This window comes from Synchiropus splendidus, chromosome 18 (assembly GCF_027744825.2).
Source record: "Synchiropus splendidus isolate RoL2022-P1 chromosome 18, RoL_Sspl_1.0, whole genome shotgun sequence".
In the NCBI taxonomy this organism is placed as follows: Eukaryota; Metazoa; Chordata; class Actinopteri; order Syngnathiformes; family Callionymidae; genus Synchiropus; species Synchiropus splendidus.
This window is the reverse complement of record NC_071351.1, coordinates 3,978,584-4,000,937: the sequence shown is the minus strand read 5'-3', so window position 1 is coordinate 4,000,937 and position 22,354 is coordinate 3,978,584. Positions and strand designations below refer to the sequence as shown.

Sequence of the window (22,354 nt, the reverse complement as noted above, 5' to 3'; positions counted from 1 at the left end):
TGCAATGATCACATGGTTTCATGTCATTTCACAAAGTCTTGGTTTGTTTACGTTTAAGTAGATTAAATACGGTTATTGATCACTAATGAAATCAAGAGTCACGAATCAGTTCTATTACTTGAATTTGTTTCAGAAGATCAAAAAGGTTAAGAACCCCAGGTCTAGATGACCTGAGAAGACCTTCAGTCGAGGGGTCGGGAATGTGACTGCTTCTTACAGTGCGACATTCATTGAGGAGATTCAAGGAAAACCAACAACAACGTGGATCACAAAGTCGGATCATCTGCCACGGCCTGGTGACATGACGCTTCCTATTGACCAACAACCACTGAATACAAAAGTGTTGACAATGATGAGGCTTTCCACCAGCTGGGTTTAGCCACCACTCACACTGTGCCGAACGCTCCATCCTCCCCCCTCCAGTATATAAGAGGGGAGCACAATTAGGTCACAAGAGCCAGAGGGGAAACAACACTGGAGTCAGGGAACCAACAAAGACAGCTATCACACGGATGAACTCTTCCAGCCACACCACGCATCCTCGTGCCTTCATGACACTCGCGCAGGGCTTTGCCTCGTGTTTATTATTTCATTGAGGTTTTGGACGTCACAGGAGGGAAGGGACAGTCAGGACAGGGAAGGTGCTGACAGGCCAGAGATAGGACCAGTCAGGCGAGGTGACGCGGGTTTACTGACTCCGGACGACAAAAATGACATTCGGAAGGAAAGAAACAACAGAGAGACTTCCGATGAAGCAGAGCTGATTTCAGGATGCAATACATTTGGAGGGATCAAGTTCCAAGAACAGGAACAAACCTCGGCATGAAAAATCTGTAGAGTCCAGCACAGTCTGGTGCTCAGCTGCCGCTGTCATGTGCTTCTAAATAGTCTTTGGAAAGGCAACAAAAACAAATTGTTTGCATCAGAAATTCCAAATATTTAGCTGAATAAATGAGATTAGAGAGACCAACTTTAACAGAAGAAAAATATTTCCAGAAATCACAAGACCAATTCAACCCAGGAAAACCACCAGGTTTGTCTTTAATTCCAAGGTAGAAGCTCACCACTGGCTGAAGATTAAAAAAGCTGAAGGGACCAGCGTTGCTTCATCGGGGGCTCCTTCCGAGCAGCGGCCCGACATGAGGTCAAATAGCTCAATTCTCTGAGTGAGAATCCCACGCGTAGACAAACGCAATGTGTTGAGCAGAGCTGGGAGTCTTCCCGGCATTTTTGTGGGCGAAACAAGCGGCTTTGCTTTCACAAGAAAGACATACCAGACGTGTGAAGCATTCAGCTCCTTCCTGTCTGAGAAGCTGGAGAGATTGAGGAACAACAGCTCTTTCACTGAGGGTCTGATGTTCCACGCTGGATGGAGCGGCGGTGTCACTCCATCTCTGCTCAGCTGAGGGGCCGAGCGAGTTCGCTTCCTCAGGGAGTTCCTGCAGGTGTTTCCTCCCGTCGGATGTAGGACACCTCTAGCTTGACCTCTGCTCATCAATCCATCAACCTGTGGGTTCACGTGTGGGCTCATCGCGGAAACAACGCCATTTTCAGAAGGAAAAGTAGACAACACTTCCATGAATTTCAGCTGTATCACGTCACACACTGAGGTTCACTGTTTTGAGCACATCACTGTCTGGTTTGCTGCTGCAACCGCTGCAACGCTGTGTATTTTGGGGGTCACTAAGTCAAAAGATTCTTGGACACAAACGTTTTTTACAATTTAATTTCACTTGAATAAAATGATTGAAGTGACAAGCTCCGGTTTTAATGAGCAGCTCACTAGTTTTCACTCTTGCTTCACAGACTGTGTGAAAGGAGCAAACGTGTGTGACGGCTGTAAAAACCAGGTCAAAGTGCAGTCAAGTGAGCTGAAAGACAGAGCTGGCAATGGCCCTCCAGAGACTTAGAAATACATTTGACTAAATTTACTCCCAAGCCTCCTTCGCGACCACATCCTCGCTCCACCACCACAACACAAACAGCCACACTAGCGAGAGAGCAACAAAGCCAAGTGAGGCGCAATGCAAGAATGCGGGAATTTCCACAGCAAACGTGTCAAAAATGGACTTTGAGGATGAGTGAGGAGGGCTGCTGTCTTCAGAGAGGGGTGGAGGACTTTCCAAAGGGCCCCCTTTGGACCTTTAACTTGGGCATTGGCGTTGCAGACTTGAGAGGGAGGGAGGGAGTCGCACTGTTCAGTGGAACTAAAACTGCTACATTTGGTCAAAACGTCTGATGAACACTGAAAGTTGAGAAGAATTGGGGCGGATTCACGTGGTGACTCAGGTCTGGGTGAGGAGACTCGGCATCCTTCTTCATCATCTCTGGGGTTTTTACCCTTTCACGCTAAAAGTGACGCATTTCCTGACCCGGCCCTAGCCCTGGTTCTGACCCAGCCTGGCCTCACACTCACAGGACGGAAAAACGGGGCGAGAAGAGGCGAGCATGAGGCGGAGAGAGCGGGAACAAATCAGAAACAGATGCTGGTACGCGTGTGAGTCAGCAGTTCAGAGTGGCAGGAATGTGACTCTGCTCTTCTCACTGGTGTTTGTGTTGGACGTCCTGACGTCCAGCAGTGGAACCCGACGATCCATCCATAACTCTGACCCACCAGAGTGACACACATGCTGCCGGGCTGATGTTGACACATCTGGAAACAGATCCATGACTTTTCCTCCGGAGATCAGCCGAGCCTGAGAGCAGCTCAGGCCTGGAATCGGTTCCTCATGTGGAACCTTCTCACACCTACAGCACCAGACGTTGTAAATCCTGAGTATATGTCGTCCAGGATGTCACTTGATCAGGCAGTGGCCTCAGGTGACTTCTTCTCACCCTGGCCCACCTGGAATTCTGGGTGAACATGTTTGAAGTTCATAAAAGATGCTAGACCCACCAACATTGTTGTGTTCAGACTGATCACAAAGCTCCACCTCTGAGGCTGGGATCACCTCAGAGAGTCGGTCTTCTGACACGCCGTCGGCGGGAGCAAACTCTTGATGGTTCAAATCTGCTCAGAACGTTCAACAAGCTCCGTAACGTAAGCAGTGACGCGCCTACTGAGAAGACCCGATTCACATGAATCTGGTTTGAAATCTCGCAGCTCTGTCACGTTTCTAGGTCACGACAGAAGAAGCCTTCACAAGCAACTCTCAACGTGACGCGGAGGCAGGAGAGGAGAGAGGAGGAGAAGCGGCACACGGCTGTCCCCTCACATTACTCTGCACCGCCCAGATAATCCGGCAGGAACATCAGACTATTTATATTAATGCAGACTTAGGCTCTCCTCCATTAGACAGAACCAGGGGGAGAGTGAGGTTTGGGAAGGCTTAGCGCTCTTCCCACGGGGTCACCGCGGGTCACAGTGATGATACCATTGTACAGACAAAATACATCTGAGCTGGCAGTAGCCTGCTAAACCCTTTACCCGTGCATGAGCTCATGTGCGCTCAGAAGGATGCTGCTGCAGCAGGCCAGCATGTCGTCCACTTCATCGCAGTGCTTCTCCACATGTGAATCTCAGGCTGCAGTCGCTGCTAGTCACCAACTACCTCGACGATTAGTCAGCGAGTCGTACAGGGTGGCGGCCACATATCGTACTGTCCAGCAGAACAAAAGGAACTGCGTGTGAATGGCTGTAAACACTTCAATTTTGCATGTCCTTTCTGAAGCCCATGCTGCAATGGTCTACTGACCTTCACCCTTTACAAAAACTGCTTTAATAGCGCCAACAGAAGACAACTGCAATGACGACACAAACACAATTCACTAAGTCAACTTCAGATTTACCATCAAGCTACTCCAACATGTAGCCATTAGCACCGTGATCCCACCTGGCTAAATAGAACTCCATTTCTCTTTGTATAAACGCGAACCACACGCCGGGCCATGGAACAACACAAGCCACTGCCACGTCAGGAATAGTTCCAGACTTCAGGGAAGTGGCTGAAGATTTGTTTTCCCACTGGACTCGGATGCTTCCTCTTACGACCTTAATCCGATCTGCGAGGGAAAGCTAAGAGCCCACAGTGAAAAGAGAGGCGTCGGTCAGCGCTCCCTCCATCACTCTCATTAGTCATCCGCCCCGTCTGTGGTGGGAATGCAAATTTAGCCATTCAGAACTTGGGTTGTTGCCATAGTGCTGATTCAACGTCTGCAGTTCGGGAGAAAAGACCCCAACACACTCGCTCACACCCGACGGATCCGAGTGAGACTGCCTGACTGTTCCTGAGGTCAAGTAGAGCTCTGACTGCAAATGTCCACGTGGTGAGTCTCAAGCAGAGAAAGGCAGTGACTTTCACTTGGATCCATCCTCATTTACATAAATCATTCACCCACTTCCTGGACGTGGAGGGTATGAATAGAGTGAAGCCAGGGGAATGATGCCTCTGCAGCCTGTGCTCCACTGACTCTCATGGAACTGAGACTCAGTTCATCTCTGCTCTGCATCTGCCATAATCTGATGCCTTGAGAACTCAAGGTCAAAGTAAAGGTCAACGCTCGGCTTCAACCGAAGGTTTACACATGACGTGACGTGATGATGATGATGAGGATGATGTGCACATACATCACATTCATCTTCATAGTACTGTTGTAGTAAGACTGAAGTATTTTCATCTGACTTCTTGTACTTTCTGTTTTTAAACTGAATAATAAATCAAATTCTTTTTCTTCACGTCTACATTTATTGAAATTATATTATCATTATTTTGTCCTTGAGCAATTTACAAATGTAATTATTTTGTTCCTTTGGAATTATTTTATTTAGTTAACTTTATACTTGTTGAAGGACATTCAGATGCAAATGTGTTAATAAAGCTTCTATTATCTGTTTTTAATGGTGATGTTCCCAGAAAGAACGAATCACTTCATTTGGTTTTATCACATTTTAAACGCCGTCTTATGACACGTGACTTTAACAGACCCCTTTTTGCACGCATTAATACCGATCCATTTCTTGAATGAATGAAATATTAACTCAGATATTCATAGTCATACATATTGGATTTCATATTTTAACACTTTTTCAATGCAAAAATTATTGAACTAATATTTGTACTATCCAGTTTGACATTGAGAGATTTTTTTGCAGGTGTGATGATGAAGACACCAGAAGCAGCAGCAGCAGCTCATCTTGCAGGTGTGGCACCTCTGCTGTCAGAGACCTGCGTGTGGTTTATATGGGCCAATCCCAGATTAGGACACGGCGCTCGCCGTAATCCCCTCACTTTCATCACCTGCCGTGGCTCAATCTCGCCGCCGCCGTTAACGGAATTGAGGAGATGAACCGAGGAAGTCGGCGGAAACCAACATGGCATTAATGAGGAGCAGGGTTTTAATTGTAAACACCAGGGGAATAATCCCGACGCGGCTGGATTAAGAAGCGGTTTATCATTAGATTACAGCAGCCGAGGATTGAGATTTTTGCCAAATGTAATTATGACAAAACATCTACGCTGAAAATCAATCAGCCAAAACATTACGACCACTCACAGGAGCCTCTCAAAGTGAGAAATTTTTTTTTTTTTTACATTAATTCATGAATATTTCTAATGTTCTAGCGATTATTATCTGGATTTCTGCAGAACTTTCAGGAAGAAAATGAGCAGGAAACATTTTTGTTTGAAATATTTCTTGATTAAAACAGTTTATATATATATATATATATATATATATATATATATATATATATATATTACATTATTACATGTTGTTTTGCCTAAGATTGAGTTTCATGTCCCACCATCTAACTTTGACTCTTCCAGGATGCGACAGTGACCATGTGGACTCGCCCCGCTCCCTCCCGCTCCAAACCGCCTTCCCAATGTCTTAACCAAGCAGAAGCCCGTTGACACATTTCCTCCGAGGAAGGAGGTCAGTCTGAAATAGAGCAGAAGCAACAAGAACCGTCGAAGAAATCCCTCCCAGCTCTGAGCAGCTGGAGCTCCAGATCCTCCGGAGACCAGAAACCTCCTCCAAAAACTGTCACAAGCAGCAGCAGCCCTGAGGAGCGGCAGGCGTGTGGTCAAATATTCATGCTTGTGCGACAGCATCTGAGGCGGCAAACACGGAGTCACGACCATCAAGTGGTGAGTCCCAAACCCGACGTGATGAGAACACGTGCCGACAAATATCCGTCCACATCTCAAGGAGGTTCTAGATGTCTTTACTGGCTCTGTCGAAAACTTGTTCATCTCCCTCCTCGCACACACCCACACCAGAACTTTGCTCCATTCCCACCAAGGTGGAACGTGACCTCAGCCTGAATCTCTACCGAAAAGAACAGACTCCACTCATGGGGCGAACGTTGAGGTCGCAGGCAAATACAAACAAGCAGGATGGCTTCGGTGGCGTGTGTTGGCACCTCAGTGGGGAGTGAGCGCTCAAACACCAGTGTTAGCGGAGAGGTGGCGAACAAACAAGCACCACTGTCACCACTGCCCACTGGACAAACACAGGCAGCTGCAGAGGATAAAACCAGCTCAGGTGAAGAGAACAATGCTGACCTTTGACCCCGCTGGCACCTCTCACGAGTTACCTCATCACATCTGCGTCTCATGTTATGGATGGATGCGGCCGATTTGACCTCTCTGGGCAGAAGATCCCGACAATGTCAAGCCTTCATCTGGAGTCCTGATCTGCCTCACCGTCATCCTCCTCCTCCAGGGTTTGTTACATAACCTCCCCCTGTTTTAGCTCCACAAAGAACCTTTTTCATGGCTGTGAAATCTCCGTCAGAGGATGTGAGGACACGTGTTTGTCCTTTTGTCTGCACCAACAACATCACGCTGCAGAGGCACAAGACCTTCATGCCATATCAGGTAATGTGGCTCCTGACGCCACTGCAGTCAGAAGTCATGGAGACGTTACACACTAGTGTGGCGCACGTGGACGACTCTGAGAGACCAGGCTTCATCTCGCAACCAAGAGAGGAGCACAACATTGAGACTCAGCTCAGGGGGGTTTAAGAATCAAGGCAAGTCATATCCTCCATCACCTGCTGCAAGTGTTTGACATGGACACTTGAGTTTCAGTGCAGCTACACATCACTGAAGCATATGAATGAGCAACACCGAAATGTGTCTCATAACAGCCTTCGACAAGAGAAAAGTGACTTAACCAAACTGGCTACGTCGAACTACGTAATTTTGGCATTGGAAGTCGCGCGAGAACAGCAAGTTAGAGTGGCAAAATAAGAAATAAAACCACAAAAACTATAAGAATACTGTGACACAAAAGGAAGTGCGATAGAACACCAGACAATAACGGTGTTTTATCGTGTAATTACACTCATATATCGGGTGATAAGTCAATTTTATGTGAACTTTTAATTACACTTGTTTTTTTTTTTACGAAATACATGTCAAACTCCGGCAAGTTTTGCGAGTTTTAACTTTCAATAACGTCGTCCCGCTCATTCGTATAAATTGTTGCTCATTTCACAAAAGTAGAAACAAGTGCAACACGCTCAAATTAAACGTCATTGACTACACTATCCTCATGAGTCTAAACTGGTGGAAATAACGGCAATAAATCATATGGGAAAAAAAGGAATGAAACTGAGACTTTCATGTCAGAGTCGTGCTGCATTCATGGTCCTCCAGCTTTGACAAGCAGCTGTGTGGCGTTATCTTACCTGAAACGGGGTGAGTCCTTCACGCAGTCCTCAAAGTCCACCGTCATTGTTGAGCCTGTGGGAAGTTGTCCGCGTTCAACAGTCGCCAGTCATGTCCCGAACCGAGCCACTGAGGAGAGGTATCCACGAGTGTCTGCGCGGCTGCTGCCGAGCTCCTCACGGTCTGACGAGCCTGAACGCTCCCTCAGAACTCGAGCTCGTGAGGCGTTCACTGTACTACATGTGGCTCGGATATTAAACCCCAAATACCCCCAAAAAGTTATCTTACAACAACAAGCATATATGACAACTTCATTTTAACTGATATCCACGGAAGTTGCTGTCCTTGATATTTGTAATAAGTTCATATGTTCTACTGGTTTTTATCACCCGCTTTCTTTTCACTTAGCAAATAATAAGTTCCCATTGAACTGCTAACCTATTTCTTTTCCACATTTCTCTGGCTGTATATCTCAGTACTAGAACCAGAAATAGAGCAACATTAATAAGAAAAAACCAAGGATATAATTTAATTAATTTTAATTTGCCGGAGCTCGCAGTTTCAATTTCCAACAGTACATGAACGCAGCACGTGCCCATCCCACTGCGAGGGAATGAATGAAGCAGTGACGTCACTCAACAGATCATTTGAGCGGGGAAACTATTTTTGTGCCAAATATTGTCGGGTGTGAAACATTTGGATTCTAATGTTTATGACTGTTCTCTGCCTGAGCACCACAAAAGTGTTTTAACATACAGAGATTTAAAGCTTCACCTGTAAACACACTTAAAATTAGACCTCAAAAATGAACAAATGCTGTTATATGTAATATACCCAGATGTTGAGAGCAAGAACGTTCAGAAGCAAATCATGCTCAGATCTGGATATTGATAAACTGAGAAACGCATGCGTCAACATTGTTGTGATTCTAACCAAAACAAACGTGCTGGTGTGTTCCTGTTTGCACTTGCTGACTGGAGCCTGGGAACGCTGCAGCCAGAGCCGCGACTTGGAATTTCTCCACAGTTTTTTTCCAAAAGCTCCATTGTTCCTCCTTATCCGGCCTTTTGAGGGGGCCTGGAGAGGCACCGTGAATAGGAGGATGATGTCATCGAGGAGCCGCTATCAGAGGAATGGTGGGAAGATTTTAGGATATGTGCTTCAAACTGCAGCATGTCATGATTGACAGCTCCGGTCTGGTCTCCCATCCTACTCCTCCCTCCTTCATCTTCCTCCTCTCAGTCTGAGATCAAAGCGCCGACTGAACTGCTGAGTCGGCACTTGCTGATGTGAAACTGCTGCAGAACATGTTGGCGCAAACTTGGGAGTCTCATGAATATTCACAGCAGCAGGACTGGAGTGGAAGTCTCACTGCGTTGTGCGGGACACCCTGGAAAGGACCCCCATCTGGTGTAGGAGGTAACCAGAGGAACCCAGGAGACAAGCGCTTCAATCATCTGCCAACAATGAGACATGAAGCACCAACCTAAACCCGCCATCGTCCGAGCTGAGACTCGCATTTTAGTTTTCACAGTTCATAGTTTGTCATCCAGCAGAATCTCAACGTGGATGTTTGACCTACTTTCCTGCTGCTGAGTTCACACTTTGACGCGGCGCGCATGCTGGACTGCCCAATTCCAAACTATTTTAAACAGATTTTGATATTACAATAGGACCGAGGAGCGTCGCAGGAAACGCTGAGGGCACAAACACGGTGCGTGTTCGGGGTGAAACTCAGCAGAAATGAGAGGGAAATATTGAAATAAGACTAAGTGGGCTGAGACGGAGTGAGGAGATGAGACTCCAACATCTGCACTCGCCATGTTCCGCCAGCAGCAGGACACACATCAAGGTAAAGAGTCAGTTCCCGCCCGGATCGACAGGTGAGATGGTGTTGACCTGAGCATTCATTCATTCGTGTTCCTTCAGCTGCAAGAATGAGGACATCAAAGTAAATAAATAAAGAAAATCCAAGCAATTAGAAGCTGAGAAAAAGATCATTAAATCAGGTGCAAAGATATCATGATAAACGTGAATTAAAGGAGCAACAGTGTGACCCTGCGATGGGCGTTTGTTAATCAACAGCTCAGTGCTCTGCTGGAAAATAAATCACAACAACGATGATAATAGTAGACTAGAGAGGAAAAGCTAAAATAAAGATGTGCCTGAACAATTAGAGCAGCAAAGTGAGGGCAACACTCCATCCATCCACATCCGCCAGACAGCTGTGGGTGGGTCGAGGGGGCAGTGGCCAGAGCAAAGAGGCCCAGACTCCCTTCACTGGTGACTGAACTCAACATCTCAAGCCATCGCAGATGAGCACTGGAGCCCATTTCTCGTGTTTACATTCGGACGGGAAAGTAGGACAAGAGGAGCTGCAGGCGAGCCGCGCCCCCTCAAACACGCTGACACCAGCGTCTTCATCATGTTTGAGTTTCAAACTTCCTCTGTGATTCCCTGGTTCCATGGCGCGCTCCCTGCGGCCGCCTCTGGACACGAGTGGACGGATCAGAGATGAAGGCGGAGCAGAGACAGCGGCTCTCGGGAACCGGAGGCGGGGATGTGGTTGCTAAGCGACGGGAGTTGGAGGGGATCCTGCAGACGGAGCATCTCTGGCTCTCTTGTTTTGATGTGAGTGAGGCTCTTGTGCGTCAAGCAACTGCGTGTGTTTCCGGCGTGTCCGAGTTCCCCACGTGATGCCAGTCAATGATCGATGCGTCTGAACTGAGCCTGGGGCTTCGTCACGCACATCCCTCACGCCAACATGGCCGACACTTTTAAACAAACAACCTGTTTATGGAAGCAGTTGGCTTAGATTTATTAAATGGAAAACAACGTTTTAAACATCAGTAAAGGTAGAACATGAGGAGACGCTGCCCTCTGGCGGACATTTAACGCAACTGCAGTTGGATTTTTGCGTCAATCCAAGCGACTCCCTTTTCTTCCACTCGAGTCTGTGAAATCCCAAAGAGAAAATGACTCGGGGCGCATTGAGAAAGTGTCAAACTCATCAACTGAAAGGTTGTTTTTGTTGTTTTCTATTCATTCACCTTCAACTACTCTCAAGTGAAGGGCATTTTCTCTGTGCTGGATAGTGAAGCAGAGAGAAAAGCAAGACATGCTTCTTTGATCGCAGCGTTGGAAAACACTCGCTCAAGAAAGAATGGACTCACTGGTAGGAGAAGCTTCAGCGATGAAACCTGAGACACTCGTCCACAGCCGTACCTACCGGTGAGGCTGGCGGCTGAGGCGGCGACTCTCTCCTGGGCTGGCTCGGAACCACTGCTCCAGGTGAGGGTGCAGGGTCGACAGCGGCTGCTGCTCGACGGGTCTTCACACGCCTCCGTCTCCAGGTTTGGCTCTCCATCGCTCATCTTGTCCTCCATTTCACCTGGCGGGATGGAGAGAGGGAGGGGTCAGAGCGGGTCACAGCACCTCATCTGAGTGGAGCGGCACTGGCACTGACCTGAGCTCTGATCGCAGAGTGCACACTCCGCACAGGACCAGTCTCCGTCAGCATCCCAGGCCGAGGGGGGCTTGGCGCAGCCGACATGGAACCTGAGGAGGAACCCACCCGTCAGGTCACAGCCACCGACTCTCACTTTGCCTCTGAGTCTTCAGATTACCCCGAGTCACAGCTCATGCAGACCAGCAAGCGGGAGCGGGCGTCACTGCGCCCGCACTCTTCACAGTTCACCTCCTCATCATCCTCATCATCCTCAGAGGAGGAATCGATCATGTCGGCGTCATCGTCCTTCACCGGTTTCTCCACGTAGATCTGCCGACAGACCACCACAAAAGTTCAGACATCACCACCACCACAGGCACTGGTTGACGGGTCACCTTCTTGGCGGCGTCGCCTTCAGGGAGGATGAAGCTGAAGCTGATCCGATCCACCGGGCAGGTGTTGGCCTTCTGAGGGAAGACCGTGCTCTTGGTGAAGCTCTGCAGAACTTTGAAACTCCGTCATTTTACAGCTACCTCTGACCACTGCTGGATGCACTGAAGACAGAAGACGTGTTGGCAGGAGTCCAGCGCAGCCACAGTCTCCTTCCCAAACTCGCTCAGGCAAATGTAGCACCGCTTGGCGTCTGAGTCACACATCTCCATCGCCTCAGCTTTTAGCACACTCCCGTGAAATATTGGGTTCATCTGATGGAAGTTTTTCTAGCAGAGTTTGACAGAAAATATATTATATCAACAAAAAAAAAAGTTTTCACCAATAAGTGCCTATCACGCTAGTATTAACTCAGCAGTCACAATATGCATGAATGTTGTTTTCTATCAATGGAGAAAATGGCGGACAGTTTTGGGAATAATAACAAAAAGACAATTTCCTAGCAAATAGAGTCAACGCTCACAGGCCTAATGACCTGATGACATCACACGCTAACGGCTCCAGTTCTGCCTTTAGACATGGAAATCGACTTTGATAAACAGTTTTTAGTTTGTCTTATTGACAAACAAGCAAACAATAAGAGGTGAATTAATAATGAACTTGGGTGAACAATAATCAAATGGACAAAAAAATCATATGAAAAGAGAGCGATTTTAAACGATCAACAGAAGAACCAGCCTCAATGCGGAAATATTTTCTCCCCCGACTGCTCAACTTGACCAACCCTCCAAGTGAGTACAGAAAACATTATTCTCGAGTCAAAGTGAATTATTTGAATCCGTCCACATCGTCTGAGGCTCAAATGTTTTCCAAGTCCTGGACAGTTGTGACTTACTGAGCGTCTGCTGGTCCTGGAATAGAAACTTCAGGCAGCCGGGCAAACTATTTCAATCTTTCACTCACTTTAAAACAAAGGCACTTTCACATGGCAATAAAGGTCACGCTTCCCCTCACACCAACAAATTTCAACAGGTTTGAATCTGCCCAGCAAACTCCAAATAAAGTATTGAACATACAAATAGAGTAGTTGACGTTTGGTTGAGTCAGTCATCTTGAAATGAATGAAACTGGAGATACAATCATGTGATAAATATATCATCCACTTTGTTTTCCACATGAATTTCACTTTCACTTTCCAAAGCATTTCGACATTTATGACTCTATTTTCAGATGATTTACATGTTTCTCCTCCTCTGCTTCTGTTCTCTGACCCGCTTCTCAAAACTGAGCATATTTTTAAACATTATGAATCATAAACCAGCAACCACCAGGGAATTCGACTGGTTTGAAGTGATTCTTATTAAAGGATTGATCACTCACCCCATCTTTGTGCTGACATGCATCGTTGATCATTGACCTTATTTAGAAACTAGTCATCCAACTCCACGCTGAGATGCAGCAAGCTTTTGATTTGCAAACCCCCAAACCTCAGAGCAGCACACGTCACAGGCTTCCTCAGGCCTGTCTTGAACGACACCTTACAGGAAATTCAAAGCAAAGAGCAGAGGGTTTGTTACCGCACGCATTTGCTGAGAGGAGAAAGTGACAGGCTCATCTCTATTTTCAACCCGAAATACAGGTGAGTTGTGGAATATTTTCTCTCATACTTGACATGCTATTGAACAAAGACACTGTTGATGTGATACAACTGATTAATATTTTAGAAAACATAATGCAGGAATTTTTATATTTTTGCATTATGTATGTTAAAAGCATATTATTATACACAAACACGACAAGATTGTCTAAGAAATTAACATTATCTGTAATGGTAACTGGCAGCACGGAGAGGTTTTGTTGTGATTTATCCACATTCAGTTCAGAATTGAGTCGTAAGATGAGCTCACCCATTTGCAGTAAAACGTAAATGAAGCAGAAGAGTCAAGTGCTGGTGTGTCTCTGCAGCCGCAGGTGTGATGACACTTTAGGTGACTTGGCGGACACAAGGTTCCTCCGCAGCCATGAACGGGACAGACCAGTGCGGGGCCTCCCCAGCCGAGTACCAGTACTACTACTTCCCGTCCATCTACATCTTTGCCCTGTCGGTGGGTCTTCCTGGCAACCTGGCTGCCTTCTTCTACTTCACCTGGAGGACCACGCCCCGCACGTCCTTCAGCGTCTACATCAGCAACCTGGCCTTCGCTGACATCATCCTCCTGTGCACGCTTCCCTTTCGGATCCACTACCACCTCAACAGGAACCACTGGGTCTTTGGTGACGTCACCTGCAGAGTCACCGGGATTCTCTTCTTCGCCAATACCTACATGAACATCTGCTTCATGTCCTGCATCTGCGTGGACCGATACATCGCCACGGTGCACCCGCACCAGTACCTCCGGCTGTGCAGCGTCTGCCGTGCCCTGCTGGTCAGCACGGTTCTGTGGTGCATCGCGGTCGTGGCCATGCTCGTCTTCGTCCTCATGGGACCGCTGGAGACTGAAAAACGCACCAGCCAGAGCTGCTTTGAGAACTTTGCCAAGGCCGAGTGGAACACTCGCCTGGCCGTCTTCAGCATGGTGAGCCTGGTCTTCGGCTCGTTACTGCCATCTCTGGTCATCCTGGTGTGCTACCCCATAGCCGTGAGACGCATCTCAAGGATCCGGACGAAGACGGCGCAAAAAGCGGTGAGGGTCATCTACACCATCCTGGCCATCACGGTGCTGTGCTTCCTGCCCAATCACGTGGCCTATCTGCTTCACCTGCTGCGGCGCATCGGCGTGATCAAGAGCTGCTCGGCCGCCCGAGCTATCCACGACGCTCGGAGGGTCACCATGGGCCTGGTGATCCTCAACACCTGCCTGGACCCTGTGCTTTACTACGTCACCACCAGCCACTGGAGGTGGAAGCGACTGAGGTGGGGCGGAAGAGTGTTGGGGGCCAGAGGAGTGTACACCATAAGGATGAACCCGCCGTAGGAGAATTCTGGTTGTCAACTGAAGTCCGGACACATCCACAGAACTCTGCAGAGTTGGACCACAGGCCGCACCACAGAGTGAGAGTGGCAGTTTGCACCTGGTGTCGTCTCTCTTTCACTTTGAATTTTCAGCAACTGTTATGTATAAAATTCCAATAAATACGACTGTATGAAAATGTTCTTCACCAATAAATGTTTGTTATTCATCCAGTGAAGAAACTATGAACATTAACAGGTGAAGTCTCTGTGGAGGGAGACACTACCATGACTGAACAGAAGGACACTGCTGACGTGTGTCAGTGGTTGCTAGTGGGATTTTAATGTCGATAGAAAAATACTTTTCTTTCTGCGCTGTCTGTTTTCAGTGAAACCTCAAATGTCCCGGTGAACGTTTCAACTGAGTCCAGAGGGAAGTCCTTTTTTCAGCAGGTTGGACAGGAAGCTGCCGAGGTCTTCATCCTATCGCAGACAGAGGACCGGGACGTTAACAAAACCAAAACAAGACGATCTAACGGAGAAAAAGACGTCAAGCTTGTGTGAGTATCTGGCAGATGACCTTTACGGTCGTCATGATGAGGAGCTGACCTTATTTATCAGGTGTTAAATCATGTCGCTAAGAAAACATTGAGACTTTCTGGAACATTTGAACGAGGGTGAGTCACTGGGGACACATTCAAGCAAAGAGCTCCACCTACATGTTGGTCACATGACAGGACACATCAGACTCTCCTGAGTGGGCGTATGTGCAGCGAGGCTGGAAAAAGTGTAGGTTGATGAAAGTCTCTGCGTTGTTGTTATTTTGCTGCTGTGGAAACCACCTCAATTTCCTACTCATCTGCTATGTTCTGAAGCTAGCACCCGTCTCTGTGAAAGGGTAGCTGATGGGTTCACAGCAATTGTCTGTTGCAACTTCTGTTAAACTTGAAAGAAAACTGATCTTAAATAACACACCGGGTGTGTTCTTCTTGAGTTACATACGCTAACCCATCCCTCCACTATTGCTGCAACACTCGCATCTGCTGTGTTGTTGCTTCACATTAAAACTGAAACTGCACACATTTTTATTTGTAGTATTATAGGCTTTCTTTTACGCTGTAAAACGTACGCGGGGTTTGAAACTGAGTTTTTCCCCACTAAATTTTGTGACTTTTGAGCACCACCCCAAAATAATTGTTACCACCTGGGTGTAAGGAAGCAAGCAAGGAAGTTTTCTTTGAGCCCAAGTGTGCTGGAATGACAAGGTAGTTCAGCTGTGAATGACTGAGCGAGTGAATGACCTGATAGCTCCAGGACAGCAGAATGACTTTGGTGCTCGAGTCTTCAGCAGAGGGGGAGATTTTGATGACGATGGACTCCACCATGACAGTGCCGTCAGAGAGATGCTGGATGGTGTAGCCCTTCAACACGCTGCGGCAGAGAAACAGGGCTGTTACCAGAGCAGAGGACAGATCACACCACGATGCCGCTCACCTCTTCAGATGAGTGTAGACTCGGTGCAGGGTCTCCGAGTCGCTGTGGGGGTCCTGCAGCTGCACCCGGCAGGTGAAGCGTAGCTGGTGTTCATTGAGGCCCAGCTCCTTCAGGGCTTGTTCAGATGAGACCAGCTTCAGACTCTGAAAAGAGCAGAAAGTCCCATGAGACCTGAGCTCATTCACGGTCGGCTGAGCAAGGATTTAATTCAAATATCACGCTCAAGCCTTACTTCCATTTCCAAGGACATTCACAAAGTCCAGGCCTGACTGACAGTCAGGTGGATTGTCTTGTTAAATGAGTCAGAAAGATGGAAATGAATGTTTACCGCACTTAACTTTTAGCTTCTGTTGTTCACTGGGACAAATTTTTATTAGAAAAGCAAGGTGAGGAAACAGACCACCCAGAGGAGCCTTTATGGAATGTGGGAGGAAATTAGGAATCACAAATCATGTGATCATGTGATCTGCTCGTGAGATTCTGTTTTTTTTTGCCTCACTAAAACTCTTCTGCAGTTTCACAAAGAAGTTGATTGAAGTTGTGAATGTATTTGGACACAAGACACTGAAGATACCAATAAAACTGAATTAAACAGCAGCTCTGAATGTTTGAAATCCAGCAGTGAGTCATAAGAAGAGAGAAAGACAGCAGGTGCTGGAACTGTCAAAATCCGAACTCACGTTTTCCTTCATGATCAGGGTCCCATGCATGGTTCGAGGTTTCTTGGGGTCAGGCAGAGGACCTGGACACGGCAGCGTCACAGAAAAAAAACGATAAAAGGAAGAATTGTTTTTGATCTACTCAAACCTTTGATTTCACATATCATGTAGACATGTGACCAACAAACCTCCCAGTGCCACTTCTCTCTTCAGCAGGTTGAGCGAAATGTCCACAGGAACACTGGGGTTTGTTGTGACAGTTGCCGTCTCTCCATTAGCTGGCATGTAGCAGTCAATGCCTGCAGTTTGACAATGGATGTGTTGTAGACTCAAGAGGGACAGGATGGAAGTGAACAGTGCAGGAACTCACTGAACTCCTGCTCGATCTTCCCCTTTAGAAACTCCATCTTCACTGCCTCGCCGTGCACCAGCAGCATGTTGCGCGGCTCTGCCATGCGGATCAGCTGCATGATTCCTTTGGCGTCGGCGTGAGCACTGAAAGACATGTACTCCACCTGCAGCTTCACGTCCAGCTGAGACAACAAAGTTCAGTCAGATCTGTTTGACTGTTGGCATCAGTCTCAACTCGTGTATCCAACAGAAGCAGCACATTTCTGTTCTCACTCCAACTCTAATTGGGATTCTCTTATTTAGGGGATCAACTTTGTCCTGACACTGCACTAACACAATAAAATACTTGTTTTGAATGAGTCAAAAGACACCACACACCGTAGCTCTTCCCTCCATCTCCAGCTTCCTCTGACCGTTGAGGATCTTGTGCCCAATGGTTCCTTGGACACAGTAACCCGGCATGATCACCTAGATAAAAAAAAAGAAAAAACAGTCAAAACTCTTTGTCATCTTCATTCCAATCGTCTGATGAAACACTCACCATGTTCTTCTCATTTCCAGCCCACTTTTTGAAGATCTGCAGGGACTGACCTGCATGCAGCATGCCGGGTGTTGCAAACACCACCTGTACCAGGAGAACTGTTAGTCTCTCAGTGCCACCGTGTCTGACCGCAAGGCGACTCACCATGGGTCCAGGGTTGTCGGCGTAGGAGCGATCGAACGCCTTGATGTGCTTGAACTCAAACATGTTCCTCTGGACAAAGGTTTTTCGGATCTTCTGGTTGGTCCATGTGATGAAAAGTTTGTAATAGTGATTTGCTTTCTCAGTCAGGCCGGTGGAGAAGTAGATTGGAGCTTTGAGGTTCATTCTCTCCCTGTAGAGAGACATGAGGGATTCGATTACATCATACATATTTAAGCACATTTGCAAGGAGAGCTCAATCATCAGCACAAACAGACGTACATGAAAAATGTCTAGCATACCAAAATGTTTCCAGTAGGATGCAGAGTTCTTGTGCTCTTCCAAGTGCAAAAACTGGAATTAGTACCTGAAAAAAACCCCAAAGAATATTAATGCTTTCATAATTCAAGACTTAACTGTAATGTTGACAACAGCAGCAACACCTTTCCCCCTCTTTCTATGGTTTCATGCACTTTCTTCAGAAAATCTCTCTCTCTGCAGCGCTTGGAGTCACGGATGGTTGTGGCGTAGGTGGACTCAGAGATGAGGATGTCTGGGCGACACTTATCAATCCACGCAGCGCTGTGACGAAAATGAACACAGCAACAGGTATATTCATCTGCCCATTTTATGAGAGGATTCAAGCTGTGCAACTATTACAGAATATGGAGAGGTCTTTAACATTTAGAGAGGGCAATGATCGCTTTTTCTTTCTTGATTGCCTCGTTCAGTCTTACCCCAAATGTCTGTCTGGCGTCATGTTGTAGTCACCCTGAAACACAGAGATACAAGCTGTCACTTGTCCATCTGAAGTTCTCTCCATGTTGCACATCTGCAACTCACAGTGTACACCACAGATTCAGAGCCCACTTTGATATGAACCATTGCCGCTCCCAGCACATGGCCAGCGTAGTAAGCCTTGATCTCCAGTTCATCATCCACCTGAAAAAAAAAATCTGTGAATTATACAGCACCAGCATAACAGAAAATTGTTTAGCACAAGTCAAACACCTGGACTGTCTGATGGAGGTTCAAAGGGATAACTTTCTTCATGCAGTCCTTGATCATCTGCGAGGTGAAGAAGTTGGTCTCTCCTTTTTTGTCCACTGTGATCTTCCTGAAGTCTTCCAGGAGGATGGGACAGATGGCTTTGGTGGGATGGGTCATGTAAATGGGACCGTCATAGCCCACCATCTCACTCATGTATGGCAGCGCGCCACAGTGGTCTAAGTGGAAATGACTGAAAGCACAGAGTAGCAGTAACTTAATCTACCAACATCTATCGTCACTGAAACCCACCTGATGATCACACAGTCCAAGAAATCTGTCAAGCGTCCATTTTGAATGATGTAAGAGAAATCTGGGAAGCGTCTCTGAAATTACATCAGAATTGTTTGCAAAAAAAAAACAGTCTACTCCAGTTACCTGTCTGTTGTCTGTTTCCAAACAACAGATGCTTGTTGATATGTTTTCTCTTACATCATCGTTGAAGCCCATGTGCATCCCACAATCCAGCATGATGTTTTTACCCCCGATGGACACGAGGATGCAGCTGCGCCCAACATCTTGTCCAGCACCTTGGAGAGAGAACCACAACAGACTGACCCATCTTATTCTGCTACATTAACTAAAACAGAGTACACGGGCTATTAAACCAATGTGTGCAAGTCGGGACGAACAGTGAATGAATGAACTGTTGACCGAGAGGCGCTAGCCTCAGGTGGCAAGTAAACACCAAACTCACCCAGAGGTGTTACTTTTATTTCAGGCATGTTTGGTCCTCCAACGCTACTTCTACCTAGGAGCGGACTATACTGTTCCTGGATTGCAACGAACAAATGTGTATCACGCTAATTCCTTGCAAACATGAGAAAGAGAATCATTCTCCCTCCAATGAAAACACGATGCTAACATAAACACGGAAGTGAGCGCGGGCTACTTCCAACACTTTAGAATAAAAGTGGAGTTCTCATTTCTCTTTTTAAACCAGATTTATATTGACCTGTATTAAATACAATCAATATACTTTGCGAGAAAAAAAATCATTAGGATGATTAAATCGCCACATATCCACTTGTCGTTCGTTTGTATCTTTGGAAAACCTTTACTTTGAAGCTCAGATCCCCAGTTGCCGACTCGAGCATGCGCAGTGAGAAAGGATTAGATGAAGGAATGAGTAGTCGTTTCATGTTTGATGTTCCATCAGATCTTTAAACTTTGAACGGGTAACGTTGATTTATACTCTAAGTTATACAGCCGTCAGCTGCGTCAACACTTGACTGGCTGTTTCCTTGATGGTTTGGTGTGTTTTCTGGCAGGTCTGGCTCATGAGAGGCATGGCTGCTCCCGTGACGACAGAGGAGCAGAGATTCTCCCTGCAGGAGGTTCTCGACACTTTCAAACTGTGTCTCTCTGAAAACAAGGAGGTTTACCTGGAACACTACTGTGCTGGATGGAGAGGCCTGGTCAAGTAAGTCTACAAAGTTACGCTCGTTTTTCTTTTTTAATCAGGGGACTGGCATTGTCGATAAAGATGGAAATCTCGTGAATATTGAGTGCAATATTTCAGTGACGCTTTTAGATCGAACGAGTCCATTTCGAGTCGTGACACTTCCACGCAAATGGACAGAGGCAGTCATCCTGGCTCTCTGGCGACATCTGTTGTGCAAACATGGGCATTTGCAGCACAAGCAACACGTCATGCTAATGGCTTGTAGCCGGTGGTTGAATAATTCTGCCAACAAAATGGTGATGGGCATAAATAAAGTACATTCCTCTCAGTTACATCCCGGGAGGTTGTGAGACACAGTCAGAACCATGATCTAGTCTGTTTCTCCTTCACCTTCCACAGGTTCCTGAACAGTTTGGGCACTGTGTTTGGCTTCATCTCCAAAGACGCAGTCAACAAGATCCAGATCCTGGTCGGCCACATGAATGGAGAGAATGGCTCTCACTACCTCACCGTCCAGTCCATGGTCAGGTACGAGCTGGAGGGCGGACTGGTGGACTTGTCCAAGCGTGGCAGCCATCCTGAGTCTGGCTGCCGGACACTGTTGCGGCTCCACAGGGCTCTGCGCTGGCTGGAGCTCTTCCTGGAGCGCCTGCGCACCAGCAGCGAGGACGACAAGACGTCAGTCATGTGTGCAGAGGCCTACAACGAGTCCCTGGCCCAGCACCACATGTGGGTGGTCAGTAAAGCCGCACGCATGGCCTTCTGCATGCTGCCGGCCCGCCAGGCATTCTTCGAGGTGATGAACGTGGGTCCGCCGGAGAAAGTGGTGGCCATGCTGGGAGAAGCTCTGCCTCTGATATCAGAGGTCTATCAGATCACGGAGGACCTGTACGCGCAGAACAACCTGCTCAACCTTCCTTAGACCAGCACCAGGGCTTCCTGCTTGGTTCTGCTCTGACCTGAGTTGCGTGTCCAAAAATGCTGCACTTTAACAGTCATGGTGTCACTGCTGTCGTCGTCTACTCAAGGGTGCGCTTCACATCATCTGAGAAGGCTCGACCTGCAGGTCAGGCGCTTCCATCGTCACACAAGAATGAGGGGTGGGGGGGATGGGAGGGTGTCCATCGCACTTAATTGACCAATGGCATGTAGCAAATGGGTATGACGTCAAAACAAAGCAGTTATTTGATCAGACATAATACTGGTCAATCATGTGGACCAATCTGTGTCAGTTTCAGAGCCAAAGCCCAGGGGTAGTGTCAGAACCATGAAGATGCTGGTGGACTGCTGTAAACTAATTATAACCGTCTTTTTTTTTTTTCTTTCAACATATGTACTTATTGAGTCCAATATGATTTTGCAGGTGATTCTAATCTCTTCAGGATGATTTTAAATACTCCACGATGATTGTGCCCTCCATTTATCGCATGTATTTCTGTTATTCAAATAATGAATGTATTGTGGTATATTCAGGTCTGTCGCATGAACAATGTAGTGAAATGTGTCTCTGAAGTAAAATACTTGAAACTAAAGCACTTCTTAGTCTCGACTTGTTTGCTCGTTTTTCATGCTGGATTCACACACTTTCACATGTGAGAGTGATATTAACATTTTTTAGTTGAATCATTATCATCTGTAAAAAGTTCCTCTGCTGCCCCACCAGCCTAATGTGGGGCTGCGAGGTAAGTGGTGACTGCTGACTGTCATCCCTGCTTCTGCTCCCAGGTGACTGTTGAAACTAACATGAACATTATTTCAAATTTTGTGTGATGGCCACAAACTACTAATATGGGATATTGATCAATGTCTTGCAGTTGTGTTGTCATTTGAATCAATATTTTTAGTTGACAGCATGTTCTCTACCTCCAGACATCAACCGGTGCACTCGGCTGACCATTGTTGTCCTGGTAACAGCGATCTCCTGGAAACTCAGAAGACGCTGAAGAGGAAAGAAATTCGGTGTGAAAAAATGCCTGGATGCATGTGGTTTTAAAATGGCCAGAAAGGGGAACTCCACCATGCTGGAGATGAGGCTCTGCACGAGGACCAAGTCCTTCCCTCCATCCAGGTGTGAAGCCCACTCGCTCACTGGAAAGACATCAAACCTTCAGCTCAATAGCAGAGGTTCATGATGAGCTCAAGTCTGCTCACAAGCATCTACCCACAGCTGGCTTGATCAACATCTCCACCTGATCAACGCTTTGTCGACGATGGGGAAAAAATAAATGCTGGAACAGATACTGAACCCAGCACAATATGTCCCTCGAGGCCATGGATGGGCACAGGAGCCTCACCCACCTGGACAAGACAAA

At 47.0% G+C, this 22,354-nt stretch overlaps 5 protein-coding genes across 8 annotated transcripts in view; 2 read left to right on the top strand and 3 right to left on the bottom strand.

The window, feature by feature from the left end:
- The window catches only part of acap3a (ArfGAP with coiled-coil, ankyrin repeat and PH domains 3a), a 28,980-nt gene extending 21,171 nt beyond the window's left edge, over positions 1–7,809 (bottom strand). For both annotated transcript variants that reach the window (XM_053849353.1, XM_053849354.1), the window contains exon 1: positions 7,637–7,809. In XM_053849353.1, coding sequence (XP_053705328.1) covers positions 7,637–7,683 — 47 coding nt within the window. In that variant the 5' untranslated portion in view covers positions 7,684–7,809. The remainder of the gene's footprint in view (positions 1–7,636) is intronic.
- A 2,612-nt stretch (positions 7,810–10,421) lies between these two features.
- Positions 10,422–12,357, bottom strand: LOC128750031 (PHD and RING finger domain-containing protein 1-like). The gene is made up of 7 exons (XM_053850151.1): positions 12,350–12,357; positions 11,598–11,783; positions 11,460–11,531; positions 11,243–11,394; positions 11,083–11,174; positions 10,846–11,007; positions 10,422–10,570 (listed from the first exon to the last, which is right to left on the bottom strand). The coding sequence occupies exons 2-7, from the start codon at positions 11,766–11,768 to the stop codon at positions 10,536–10,538; spliced, it is 684 nt and encodes a 227-aa protein (XP_053706126.1). The 5' UTR covers positions 11,769–11,783; positions 12,350–12,357; the 3' UTR covers positions 10,422–10,535.
- A 502-nt stretch (positions 12,358–12,859) lies between these two features.
- On the top strand, positions 12,860–14,429 carry LOC128749770 (P2Y purinoceptor 1). The gene is made up of 2 exons (XM_053849680.1): positions 12,860–13,093; positions 13,420–14,429. The coding sequence occupies exon 2, from the start codon at positions 13,476–13,478 to the stop codon at positions 14,427–14,429; it is 954 nt and encodes a 317-aa protein (XP_053705655.1). The 5' UTR covers positions 12,860–13,093; positions 13,420–13,475.
- Positions 14,430–14,699: 270 nt separating this feature from the next.
- Positions 14,700–22,293, bottom strand: ints11 (integrator complex subunit 11). Of its 3 annotated transcripts, none has more exons than XM_053849214.1 (19): positions 22,232–22,293; positions 22,060–22,130; positions 21,906–21,981; positions 19,070–19,167; positions 18,890–18,963; positions 18,602–18,830; positions 18,434–18,532; positions 18,328–18,362; positions 18,034–18,172; positions 17,893–17,957; positions 17,594–17,783; positions 17,450–17,533; positions 17,287–17,376; positions 16,928–17,090; positions 16,746–16,856; positions 16,579–16,640; positions 15,899–16,041; positions 15,706–15,835; positions 14,700–14,887 (listed from the first exon to the last, which is right to left on the bottom strand). In XM_053849214.1, the coding sequence occupies exons 2-19, from the start codon at positions 22,060–22,062 to the stop codon at positions 14,822–14,824; spliced, it is 1,857 nt and encodes a 618-aa protein (XP_053705189.1). In that variant the 5' UTR covers positions 22,063–22,130; positions 22,232–22,293; the 3' UTR covers positions 14,700–14,821. The 3 variants fall into 3 exon arrangements, with proteins under 3 accessions (XP_053705189.1, XP_053705188.1, XP_053705190.1); XM_053849213.1 differs by having other exon boundaries at positions 22,208–22,292; XM_053849215.1 differs by lacking the exons at positions 21,906–21,981; positions 22,060–22,130; positions 22,232–22,293 and adding an exon at positions 19,335–19,680 and having other exon boundaries at positions 14,705–14,887.
- cptp (ceramide-1-phosphate transfer protein) lies at positions 19,744–21,581 on the top strand. Its single transcript, XM_053849217.1, has 3 exons — positions 19,744–19,815; positions 19,909–20,060; positions 20,442–21,581. Exons 2-3 carry the CDS (start codon positions 19,918–19,920, stop codon positions 20,962–20,964), a joined length of 666 nt encoding a protein of 221 aa, XP_053705192.1. The 5' UTR covers positions 19,744–19,815; positions 19,909–19,917; the 3' UTR covers positions 20,965–21,581.
- Positions 22,294–22,354: the final 61 nt, after the last annotated feature.

Coding starts and splice junctions, on each gene's coding strand:
- LOC128750031 (XM_053850151.1), bottom strand. CDS start 11,768: ATGAACCCAATATTTCACGGGAGTGTGCTAAAAGCTGAGGCGATGGAG. Junction 11,175..11,242: donor TGCATGAGCTGTGACTCGGG/GTAATCTGAAGA, acceptor GTTCCTCCTCAG/GTTCCATGTCGGCTGCGCCA. Junction 10,571..10,845: donor CTCAGCCGCCAGCCTCACCG/GTAGGTACGGCT, acceptor GGGATTTCACAG/ACTCGAGTGGAAGAAAAGGG.
- LOC128749770 (XM_053849680.1), top strand. CDS start 13,476: ATGAACGGGACAGACCAGTGCGGGGCCTCCCCAGCCGAGTACCAGTAC.
- cptp (XM_053849217.1), top strand. CDS start 19,918: ATGAGAGGCATGGCTGCTCCCGTGACGACAGAGGAGCAGAGATTCTCC. Junction 20,061..20,441: donor GGATGGAGAGGCCTGGTCAA/GTAAGTCTACAA, acceptor CACCTTCCACAG/GTTCCTGAACAGTTTGGGCA.
- ints11 (XM_053849214.1), bottom strand. Junction 18,964..19,069: donor ACATGGGCTTCAACGATGAT/GTAAGAGAAAAC, acceptor ATGTAATTTCAG/AGACGCTTCCCAGATTTCTC. Junction 17,534..17,593: donor CCGACAACCCTGGACCCATG/GTGAGTCGCCTT, acceptor CTCCTGGTACAG/GTGGTGTTTGCAACACCCGG.